The 12,115-nt window shown below is 43.8% G+C and overlaps 1 protein-coding gene across 10 annotated transcripts in view; it reads left to right on the forward strand.

Moving 5' to 3' along the window:
* Positions 1-12,115, forward strand: part of LOC100666121 (putative adhesion G protein-coupled receptor E4P) — a 64,945-nt gene that overhangs the window by 38,249 nt on the left and 14,581 nt on the right. For 9 of the 10 annotated variants that reach the window (XR_010321199.1, XR_010321200.1, XR_010321198.1 and 6 more), the window contains 6 exons: positions 669-788; positions 1,728-1,921; positions 4,380-4,538; positions 5,789-5,983; positions 9,069-9,304; positions 10,597-10,663. Coding sequence is in view for 6 of the 10 variants with exons in the window: in XM_064280443.1 (XP_064136513.1) it covers positions 669-788; positions 1,728-1,921; positions 4,380-4,538; positions 5,789-5,983; positions 9,069-9,304; positions 10,597-10,663 (971 nt within the window). In the remaining 4 variants the exon portion in view is untranslated. The remainder of the gene's footprint in view (positions 1-668; positions 789-1,727; positions 1,922-4,379; positions 4,539-5,788; positions 5,984-9,068; positions 9,305-10,596; positions 10,664-12,115) is intronic. The other variant, XM_023540458.2, reaches the window with a different exon arrangement.

Below are 12,115 nucleotides of genomic sequence, written 5' to 3' on the forward strand. Positions count from 1 at the left end.
GCAGACTGCTACATCTTCCTCCTATAGAATGGCTGGTGGGCTCAAACCACCGACCATTCAGTTAGCAGCCAAGGGCTTAAGCACTGTGCCACCAGGGTTTGGCTGCCAGATTGGATGTGGGATTTGAGAAAAAGAAGAGTGAAAAAGGACCCTAGGGTCATTGCTATGTCCTATTCCCATCGAGTCAATTCTGACCCATAGCACCCCATGTGTGACTCAGTAGAACTGCTCCATAGGGTTTTCTTGGCTGTAATCTTTACAGAAGCAGATCGCCAGGCCTTTCTCCCACAGGACCACTGAGTGGGTTCAAACCACCTACCTTTTAGTTAGCAGCTGAGTGCTCAACCATGTGCTCCACCTGCTCCTTCTTGGGTGGTAGAGTGGTCAAAAAGAAACAGCGCCAGGCTCTCCATTGAAAGAGATGACTGTTGTTCTCCGGCCAGTCCACCTATGCCCCCCACGATGACTTGGCTCCTTCACATGGGAGACTAGGTCCCCAAACAAAGTCAACAACCCTATACGTGTCTACTTCAGCTTCGACACCCAAGTTCTTCTTAATTGAAGACCCTACATCTGTCATTTTTAAATGAGAATCACAGTGGGATTATAGTTTTTTAATAAGGGATTATAAGGATGTCTTGTATTCATACGGATTTTGTGTTTTTTAGCTATTGAAACGCTGACCCTCAAGAGAGGCTGTAAAGAGGAAGGGGAGACATTTGAGCTGAAGGCCAAAGGGAACTCCATGGACATTGACTGCTCCATCATCACCGAAGGAGGAACAGGGGGTAACAGAAAACAGAGTCTCCATAGATCTGGGGTTATCTAGTGCTGCTATATAAACCCATTGCTGTCAAGTCGATCTGGTGCTGCTACGGAACCCTGGTGGCGCAGTGGTTAAGCACTCAGCTGCTAACTGAAAGGTCGGCAGTTTGAATCCATCAGCTACTCCTTGGAAACCCTATAGGGCAGTTCTACTCTGTCCTATAGGGTCGCTGTGAGTTTGAATCAACTCGACGGCAATGGGTTCAGTGCTGCTATAACAGAAATACCACAAGTAGATGGCTTTAACAGACATTTATTTGCTCACAGTTTAGGGGGCTAGAATTCAGACTTCAGAGTGCCAGCTCTAGGGGAAGGCTCTCTCTGTCGCCTCTGGAGGAAGGTCCTTGTCTCTTCTCTCCGCTTCTGTTTGTTGGCTCCTTGGTCATCTTCATGTGGCCTGGCATCTATCTTCCCCCATCTCTGCTTCCTTCCTGCTTGCTTATCTCAGAAGAGATTGACTCAAGACACACCCTACACTAATACTGCCTCGTTAACATAAAGAAAACCCACTACCAAATGAGATTATAACCGTAGGTATACAAAAAAAAAAAATCCAAACCTGTTGCCATCCATTTGATTCTGACACACAGCAACCCTCATAAGACAGAGTAGAACTGCCCTATAGGGTCTCCAAGGAGCAGCTGGTGGATTCGAATTGCCGACTTTTGGGTTAACAGCCAAGCTCTTAACCACTGAGCGGCGCTCCTCACCACAGGTATAGAGGTTAGGATTTACAACACATACTTTTGGGGACACAATCCACAGCGGGGGCGCAGGAGGAGAGGAGTTACTTAGATTTTGCGTTTGACTCCAAACTTTAACTTGCCAGATAAGTCCTTAAATTTGGTGACCCTTTTCCATATTGTCCTCATCATGTTCATTGTTTCCTTTCTTCCTTTCAGGGGCTGTCGCTTTTATCTCCTATGACTATATAGGGTCCATCATAAATGGCTCATTTTCATCTACGGAAAACCTAACTGTTGGTGAAAAGCTAGAAAACTTTGAGCTCAACTCCAAGGTAGTCAGCTGCACAATAGGACCCAGGAAGACTGCAACCCTGGCCACACCTGTGAACTTCACTTTTCAGCACTTACAGGTGGGCAGATATCAATCTGTTTGAGTGTTTGGGAAACCCTATTAACTGCATCTGTAAACTCAGGAGTGGAAAAGTATTTCCTTACAGCCAGTTCTTTCTGCTGGGGCTGGTTTGCCCGGGGATTACCCAGGGAGTGTGGAGATCAAACTAGAGGCTTGGATGACTGTTGTTGTCAGCTGCCTTCAAGTCGGCTCCAACTCATGATGTTAGGTAGGACAGAACAAAACACCCAGTTCCTGCCCCATCCTTGTAATAGTAGGTATGTTTGAGCCCACCGTTGCAGCAACTGTGTCAATCCATCTCATGGAAGGCTTCCTTCTTTTTCGCTGACCTTCTACTTACTAGACATGAGGTCCTTCTCCAGGGACTGGTCCCCCCAATAACGTGTCCAAAGTAAAGAGTGACAAAGTCTCACCATCCTCACTTCTAAGGAGCATGCTGTGTGTACTTCCTCCAAGACAGATTTGTCCATTCTTCTGGCAGTCCATGGTACATTCAATATTGTTTGCTAACACCATAACTCAAAGGCGTCAATTCTTCTTTGGTCTTCCTTATTCATTGCCCAGCTTTCACAGATGAGGTGACTGAAAACACCATGGCTTGGTTCAGGCGCACTCAGTCCTCAAAGTGACATCTTTGCTTTTTAAGATCTTAAAGAGGTCTTTTGCCACAGATTGGTTAATCGCCACTCCCAAAATTTACATGACGGCAATTGTTCTCTCAACAGACTGAGAACGATGGGAGAGATATTACAGCCTGTATCTGTATTTGTTGCTGGAAAAAGGAAACAGGTGCATTGCTCACATTAAGGTTTTTAAAGTCATGTGAAAGGGACTTTGCCTTTTGAAGAATATCTGGGACTTCTAAAAAATCAGGCTGAAGCTACTAGTCCATTGGAAAGGAATTTAAAACTTGGGCTTCCAATTCAAAGTTGTTGTTCATTGCCATTGAGTTGATTCCAACTCATGGAGACTCCATGTGTGACAGAGCAGAACTGTGCTCCATAGGATTTTCTTGGCCCTAATCTTTATGGAAGCAGATCACCAGGGTTTTCTTCCGTGGTACCATTGGGTGGGTTTGAATTGCCAACCTTTAGGTTAGCAGTCAAGCAAAAACCGTTTGTGCCACTGAGAGACCTTCCAAGTAGAAAATGCATTATTAAAAAAATATAAAACAAATGACCTTATATTTTACTTCATTTCTGTGAAAGACTATGACCCCCAGGCTATGGAATGGATGGCGAGGGAGGTGGCACATAAGTGAGTGAGTTAGCGACATGGTTCACTTCCAGCAGCCCCTTCTTGTCCACTCTATTTCTCTCTTGGAGCCTCAAACTTTCTCACCTATAAAATAGGGATGATAACAGTACCTATTCCATAGGATTGTGTTGAGGATTAAATGAGTTAATATTTATGAGTGTATTCGTGGTTCAGGAGTAGTACTCTCACTTCCAGGCAGGAGACATGGGCTCAATTCCAGGCCCGTGCACCTTACGTGCAGCCACCACCCATTTGTCAGTGGCTTGTGTGTTGCTAGAATGCCAAATAGGTTTCAGCTCAGCTTCCAGGCAAGGACGGATAGAAAGAAAGGCCTGGTGATCTGCTTCCAAAAATCAGCCAGTGCAAACCCTATGGATCACAACAGTCCAATTTTCACATTAGTGAATGCTAAGGAAAAAATAATTCATGCATCCTGGCAGTAGCTAACTGACAAATTTCATAAAATACTATCAGTCATGATGTTAAAGGATCTAGACTCGAAGCTGTGTAGCCCTGGTGGCACAGTGGTTAAGAGTTCAGCTGCTTACCAAAAGGTTGGCAGTTTGAATCCACCAGACGCTCCTTGGAAACCCTACAGGGAGCAGTTCTACTGTGTCCTGTAGGGTCACCATGACTTGGAATAGACTCGATGGCAACGAGTTTGTTGGTCATGAATCAACAACTTCCTTTCTAAATGACGTTGTTGTTGTTAGTTACCTTCAAATCAACTCCGTCTCATGGCAACCTTATGTATAACAAAGCAAAGCGCTGACCAGTCCCGTGCTATCTTCATGATCGCTGGTGTGTTTGAGTCCACTGTTGTGGCTATCGAGTCAATCCATCTCACGGAGCGTTTCCCTCGTTTTCACTGACCCTCTACTTGACCAACCACGATGTCCTTTTATAGCGATTGGTCTTTCCTGATGACATGTCCAAAGTAAGTGAGCCAAAGTCTCACCATTCCTGCTTCTAAGAAACATTTTGGTTGTATTTCTTCTAAATCTGATTGGTTCCATCTTCTGGCAGTCCACGGTATATTCGATATTCTTCACCAACACCACAGTTCCAATGAATCAATTCTCTTTCAATCTTCCTTTTTCATTGTCCAGTTTTCGCATGCATATGAGGCGACTGAAAAGACACAGGTTGGGTCGAGTGCTCCTTAGTCACCAAAGTGACAACTTTGCTTTTTATTTTAGGTGATAGGGGAACACGAGAAGACTATCTGTGTCTTCTGGGATAACACAGGCTGGTCTACCGCAGGCTGCCAAGACATCTTTTCGAATGGAACGCAAACCGTATGCAGCTGTAACCACCTTTCCACCTTTGCCATCCTCATGGCCTCCGTTGTACTGACGGTTTGTTTATAAGTGCATTTAACATTGAACTCAGACTCCACTGAAGAATGGAGTTCACTGCGGGGGTGGGGGGGGCGTTAAAAAAGAAACCTATTTTTAAATGATGAAATAATGTGTATCTGTTTCTTCTCACTTTGAATCGTGCCACATCAGCAAATGTAGGCCCCAAAAGCTTGACTCAATCCACCTCATTAAAGCCGACTCTACTTTGAAGAGGCAGCTCTTCCCAGTCGTATTTTGAGTGCCTTCAAGCCTGAGGGGCTCATCTTCCAGCACTCTATCAGACAATGTTCCGCTGCTATTCCTAAGGTTTTCACTGGCTAATGCTTTTCAGAAGTAGACTGCCGGGTCCTTCTTCCTCGTCTTAGTCTGGAAGCTCAGCTGCAAACTGTCCACCATGGGTGACCTGCTGGTATCTGAAATACCAGTGGCACAGCTTCCAGCATCACAGCAATACGCAAGCCACCCCTGTACAACAAACTGACAGATGACAAACTGACAAACTATCTACAAGGTCGCTGGGTGGCACAATCAGTTTGCTCTGAACTACTCACTGAAAGGTTGGTGTTTCAAGACCATGCAGAGATACCCCGGAAGAAAGTCCTGGCAATCAACTTCTGAAAAAATCAGCCTTTGGAAATGCTATGGATCACAGCACTGCTCTGACCCACATGGGGTCGCCAGGGATGGAACAGACTCAATGGCAACGGGGTAGTGAAAAAACAAACCATAAAAGATTAAAACCGAACGCTTTTGCGTTTCATTAAGTTACATTTTTATGATGTGGACAGGAAGCATGGTGCGGCTGTTAGGAGCTAGGGTTCTGGATTTTGACCCCTTAGTCAGTTCTTGGTCACGTAACTTTGGGCAACTTTACCTCTTGGAGCCTCAGTTTCCTCATTTGAAAATATGAAAAATGATAATACTAACCTTATGATAGGGTCGGAGACCCTGGGCGATGCAAATGGTTAATGTGCTCAGCTGCTAACTGAAAGGTTGGCGGTTCAAGGCCATCCAGAGGTACTTTGGAAGAAAGGCCTGGCAAACTAATTCTGAAAAATCAGCCACTGGAAACCCTGTGGAACACAGTTCTGCTCTGACACACATGGGGTGCCATGAGTCAGAATGCACTTAATGGCAACTTTTTTTTTTTTTTTTACATAAATGATCTTATTAAGTAGAGAGTTGCTTGTAGCCACATGGTCTAAAATAAAAATCAGTTTCCATTTCTTTTCTCTCGCTGGACTCAGGAGGATCCGGTGCTGGTTATGATCACCTATGTGGGGCTGAGCCTCTCTCTGCTGTGCCTCCTCCTGGCGGCCCTCACCTTCCTCCTGTGCCGGCCCATTCAGAACACCGGCACCTCGCTCCACCTGCAGCTCTCGCTCTGCCTCTTCCTGGCCCACCTGCTCTTCCTTACCGGCATTGACCGGACAGAGCCCAAGGTAGGATACTTAGTGGAAACCCTTCCTTCCTTCCTCTCTTTCTCCCTTCCTTCCTTCGTCTCTCTCTTCTTTCCTTCTTTGCCTCCCTCCCTTTCTTCCTTTTTAGCAGCTTTATCGAGATATGGGAAAAAGATGCGTTAGTCTGCCCCTATGAAGATTTACAGTCTTGGGAACCCTACGGTGGCAATTCTATTGTCTTATAGGGTCACTATGAGTTGACTCGACAGCAATGGGTTTTTGCTCATTGAGGTGTAACTCACATACCACACAATTCACCCATTTAAAGTGCACCATTCAATGCTTTTGGTATACTCAGAGCTGTGCAACCATCATCACAATTTTCATCACCCCCAAAAAGGAACCTTAGTGTCCTTAACTATTGCTTCCGGATCTCCCTATGCTCCCCCTCCCCTCCCCAGTTCTACCAGTTGCTTTGAGTCGATCCTGTCATCTAGTGCTTAACCGACTGCACGAGCCAGAGAATCCTCCAACCCTAGGTAACCCTTAATCTACTCTCTGGATTAACCTACTCATGGATTTGCCCATTCTGGACATTTCACATAAATGGAATCATACAGTATGTAGTCTTTTGTGTTTTGCTTCTTTCACTTAGCAAAATGTTTTTAAGGTTCATCCACGTTGTAGCACATTTTAGTACTTCATTTTTTTGTATCGAATACTATGATAACGAATAATATTCCATTGTATAGCTCTACCGTATTTTATTTATCCATTCATCTGTTGATAGACAGTTTGGTTTTTTCTACTTTTTGGCTATTGTGAATGTTATTGTTGTTAGGTGCCGTCAAGTCGGTTCCGATTCATAGCGACCCTATGCACAACAGAACAAAACACTGCCCAGCCCTGCGCCATCCTAACAATCGTTGTTATGCTTGAGCTCATTGTTGCAGCCACTGTGTCAATCCACCTCGTTGAGGGTCTTCCTCTTTTCTGCTGACCCTGTACTCTACCAAGCATGATGTCCTTCTCCAGGAACTGATCCCTCCTGACAACATGTCCAAAGTATGTAAGACAAAGTCTCGCCATCCTTGCCTCTAAGAAGCATTCTGGCCACGCTTCTTCCAAGACAGATTTGTTCATTCCTTTGGCAGTCCATGATATATTCAATATTCTTCACCAACACCACAATTCAAAGGCGTCAACTCTTCTTCGGTCTTCCTTATTCATTGTTCAGCTTTCACATGCATATGATGTGATTGAAAATACCATGGCTTGGGTCAGGTGCACCTTAGTCTTTAGGGTGACATCTTTGTTCTTCAACACTTTGAAGAGGTCCTTTGCAGCAGATTTATCCAATGCAATGCATCTTTTGATTTCTTGACTGCTGCTTCCATGGCTGTTGACTGTGGATCCAAGTAAAATGAAATCCTTGACAACTTCAATCTTTTCTCCGTTCATCATGATGTTGCTCATTGGCCCAGTTGTGAGGATTTTTGTTTTCTTTATGTTGAGGTGTCATCCATACTGAAGGCTGTGGTCTTTGATCTTCATCAGTAAGTGCTTCAAGTCCTCTTCACTTTCAGCAAGCAAGGTTGTGTCATCTGCATACTGCAGGTTGTGAATGAGTCTTCCTCCAATCCTGATGCCCCGTTCTTCTTCATATAGTCCAGCTTCTCGGATTATTTGTTCAGCATACAGATTGTATAGGTATGGTGAAAGAACCTTTCCTGACTTTAAACCAAACGGTATCCCCTTGTTCTGTCCGAACAACTGCCTCTTGATCTATGTAAAGGTTCCTCATTAGCACAATTAAATGTTCTGGAATTCCCATTATTGTGAATAGTGCTACTATAAAATTCACGGACAAGTTTTTGCATGGATCTATGTTTTCGGTTCTCCTGGGTATATTCCTAGGAGTGGAGGGGCACATGGTAATTCTATGTTTAATTATTTGAAGAGCTACCAGACTATTTTCCAAAGCAGCTGCACAATTTTTCTTTCTCAATAGCCGTGTATACAGTTTCCAGGTTCTCCACATTTTCACCAGCCCTTGTTACAATCTCAGTTTTTAACAATAGCCATCCAAGTACGTGTGAAACGGTATCTCATCATGGTTTTGATTTGCATTTCCCTGACGCATGCAGATAATTACCGTCTTTTCATGTGCTTATCAGCTATTTGTGTATTTTCTCTGGTGAACGATTTAGATCCTTTGCCTATTTTTAATTAGATTATTTGTCTTCTGATTGAGTTGTAATAATTTTTTTAGATATTCTAGATCAATGTCAGATATAGGATTTCTAAAAATTTTCTCCCATTATGTAGATTGGGAGGGAACCCTGGTGGGACAATGGTTAAGTGCTCAACCAGTAATCAAAAGGTGGGTGATTTGAACCCACCAGCCGCTCTGCTGGAGAAAAGACCTGGTGATCCCCTCCCATAAAGATTCCAACCTAGGAAACCCTATGGGGCAGTTCTACTCTGTCATTAGGGTCACCATGAGTAGAAATCCACTAGAAGGCACACAACAACAACATATGGGTTGGGAGCTTTTTCTTATGCAAAACAAAGTAAGTTACTTTACTTACAGAATAAACAGAGATGCAAAGAGAACAGCCAACAATTTTGTAAGAAATGAAAACAAAAAAAAAACAAACTCCTTGCCATTGAGTCGATTCCGACTCATGGCGATCCTATAGGGTAGAGTAGAACTGCCATGTAGGGTTTCCAAGGTTGTAAATCTTTATCTTTCTCCTGCAGAGTGGTTGGTGATTTCAAACTTCTGACCTTTCAGCTAATAGCCAAGCACTTAACCACTGTGTCACCAAGTTGCCAAACAAGTGGCTATTCCACCATGCAGCCCAAGGAGCACCATTGTAGAAACTATGCCCCATCTGAAGTGGGTGGCTCTTCTCCTCTTTTGTTCCATGTAGGAAGGTGGAATGGAGTTCCTGGGTGGTGCAAGTGATTAGCATGCTCGGGTGCTAACTGAAAGGCTAGAGAGTCAAGTCCACCCAGAGATGCCTCAGAAGAACGGCCTAGCAATCTACTTCCAAAAAACCAACCATTTTTTGGTGCTGTGTCGTGCCCATCAGACACTCAAGTACTTTCCTCCCCCCTGCAGCTGCTGTGCTCCATCATCGCTGGGGCGCTGCACTACCTCTACCTGGCCTCCTTCACCTGGATGTTCCTGGAAGGCCTGCACCTCTTCCTCACCGTCAGGAACCTCAAGGTGGCCAACTACACCAGCGCAGGCAGATTCAAGAAGGGGTTCATGTACCCCTTTGGCTACGGGATCCCAGCTGCGATCGTGGCTATGTCTGCAGGGCTCAAACCCCATGGATACGGCACATCTGTGCAGTGAGTGTGGTGATGGGGAGTGTGTACACACCTGTCTTCAGGTGATACCAGGGGGAGGAAGGAAAATTTAAATTGATACTGACAAGGCTGATGACAAAAATGCTGACCATATAGTGTCAGCCCTATACAAAGTGCTTCATATACACCATTTCTCTTCATCCTCAAAACAAACCTAAGAGGATTCTATGAAAGAGTTCTGATCAAAAGGGGGGCAATGTGGGACAGAACTCAAATTCTCATGGAATTCAGATTTCTGGAGCCACTGAAGCTGGATGACCACCCCCCCCCCGAAAAAAAAACCACTGCCCTGAGGAAATCTTTAAACCTTGTACGGAAACTATCCCAAAGTCATCTTTAAACCAAATAATAGTTAGCTTAACTAGAAAATAATGTCCACCTTGAGCACTGTGTTCCTTTAAAGAATTATCTATGTGTGATCAAACTGACAACAGCAACTGGAAAGGTTAGATAAGAAGCTTAAAGGGGGCAGTGTGTTTGTGTTAATAGTGTTGAAACTGTCTGGAAAAGGATATTGAGAAAAGTGGCAAACTTGAAGAACACCCAATGTCCCTGAATTGTACATGTAGAAAATCTTGAACTGGTGTATGTTTGGCTGTGTATATTTTCACACACACACACACAGGTTACACAGATAATAAACTTAAAAGGTTCAAATTCAAGGTCTCCCACTCACTAGCTGGGTGATCCTGGGGAGATTAGTTAATCTCTTTCTTAATTTTTCTCATCTGTCAAATGGGGGTGTTATGGATTGAATTACGTCCCTCAAAAACATATGTTGTAAAACCTAACCCCTCTACCTGTGGATGTCATTCCATCTGGGAATAGGACTTTCTTTATTATGTTAATGAGGTCGTATCAATGTAGGGTGTGTCTTAAGCCAATTGATTTTGAGGTATAAAAAGAACAGATTAGGCACAAAAGCAAGGAAGCACAAATGGAGGAAGATCTCCAAGGAACCAAGGAAGAGAAGCTGAAAGATACCAGGGTCTTCCCCCTAGAGCAAACACAGAGTGAGTCTTCCCCTGGAGCTGGTGCCCTGAATTCGGACTTCTAGCCTCCTGAACTGTAAGGAAATAAATTTCTGTTCATTAAGCCACCCCCCTCGTGGTATTTCTGTTACAGCAGCACTAGATAACTAAGACGTCACAGCATTTAGACTAGGAGCTGACACAAGTAAATGTTATACAAATGTTATTATATATTAAAAAAAAAAATTTTTTTTTCAAATACCACTTTAATAAAAAGGCTACTATCATTGTTTTCTTTTCCAGTTGCTGGATTAATCTACAACATGGATTTATGTGGAGTTTCATAGGACCCGTATCTGTAGTCATCTTGGTAGGTTTGTAGTATCTGTGTCTTCTATGCAATTTGAAGATCAGTGAGGATACTAAAATTTCTTTCATACTTTAAGACGGCAGACGTGGTGACCATATTTTGTGCTGATAGAGATGATGATCTCTATGTGTCCCTTGTACCTGGGACATCATAGGTGCTGCTACGGATTGAATTGTGTCCCCCAAAATATCTGTTGCAATGTTAACTTCTAAACCTGTGGAAGTGATCCCATCTGTGAATAGGGTTTTCTTTGCTGTGCTCATGAGGCCAAGTCAGTACAAAACTAGGAAAAAAAAAAAAAAACCTGTTGCCATCGAGTCGATTCCGACTCATAGCGACCTTATAGGACAGAGTAGAACTGCCCCATTAGGGTTTCCAAGGAGCTGCTAGTAGATTCAAATGGCCAACCTTTTCGTTAGCAGTCGTAGCTCAACTACTGCGCCACCAGGGTGTGTCTTAAACTCAATCACTTTTAAGATCTAAAAAGAACAGATTAGACACAGACAAGCACAAACTGGAGAAGACAAAAACACAAATGGGGGAAAGATAGATGCCACCTGGAGATCTCCAAGGAACCAAGGAACACCAGGGCTAGAGAAGTCGAGTCAAAGACCTTCCCCCGGAGCTGACAGAGAGAACCTTCCACTAGATCTGTTGCCCTGCATTCAGATTTCTAGCCTCCTAAACTGTGAGAACTGGTGGCACAGTGGTCAAAACAATCAACTCCTAACTGAAAGGTTGGCAGTTCTAAACCACCAGCTGCTCTGAGGGAGAAAGATGTGCAGTCTGCTTCCATAGAGATTTACAGCCTTGGAAACCCTGTGGTGTTGCTAGGAGTCAGAGCTGACTCAACGGCTGTGGGTTAAACTGTGAGGAAACAAATTTCTGTTCTTTAAAGCCACTTACCTGTGGTATTTCTGTTATGCAGAAGTGCTTAATGAATATTGGTTAAATAAATGAATTAATGTAGAAATAGATCAGTATTAACATGATAAAATTAGTTTGGTTTGGAAGAGATTTGACCAAGTGCCCTAAAACTTTCCTCAGTCTTTGTATTTCTGTCCTACTCTTAGGCTGTAGCCTGAGGAATAGTCAATATGGGCTAAGATATGCTGCAGTAACAAATAAAGCTTAGAAATCTCAGCGGCTTATTACAACAAAGGTTTATTTTTCGCTCTCACAAACTCCAGTGTAGAAAAGGAGGCTCTCCTCCATGTGGGGACTCAGGTATTAAGGCAGCTTTAATCCGATGATGAGGAGCCCTGGTGGCACAGTGGTTAAGCACTTGGCTGCTAACCAAAAGGTCAGCAGTTCAAACCTACCCAGCGGCTCTGTGGGAGCAAAGACCTGGTGATCTGCTACCGTAAAGATTACAGCCTAGGAAAGCCTATAGTGCAGCTCTACTTTGTTACATGCGGTCACCATAAGTTGAAAATCGAGTTGAAGGCTTTC

This window comes from Loxodonta africana, chromosome 3 (genome assembly GCF_030014295.1).
Source record: "Loxodonta africana isolate mLoxAfr1 chromosome 3, mLoxAfr1.hap2, whole genome shotgun sequence".
Taxonomy (NCBI): domain Eukaryota; kingdom Metazoa; phylum Chordata; class Mammalia; order Proboscidea; family Elephantidae; genus Loxodonta; species Loxodonta africana.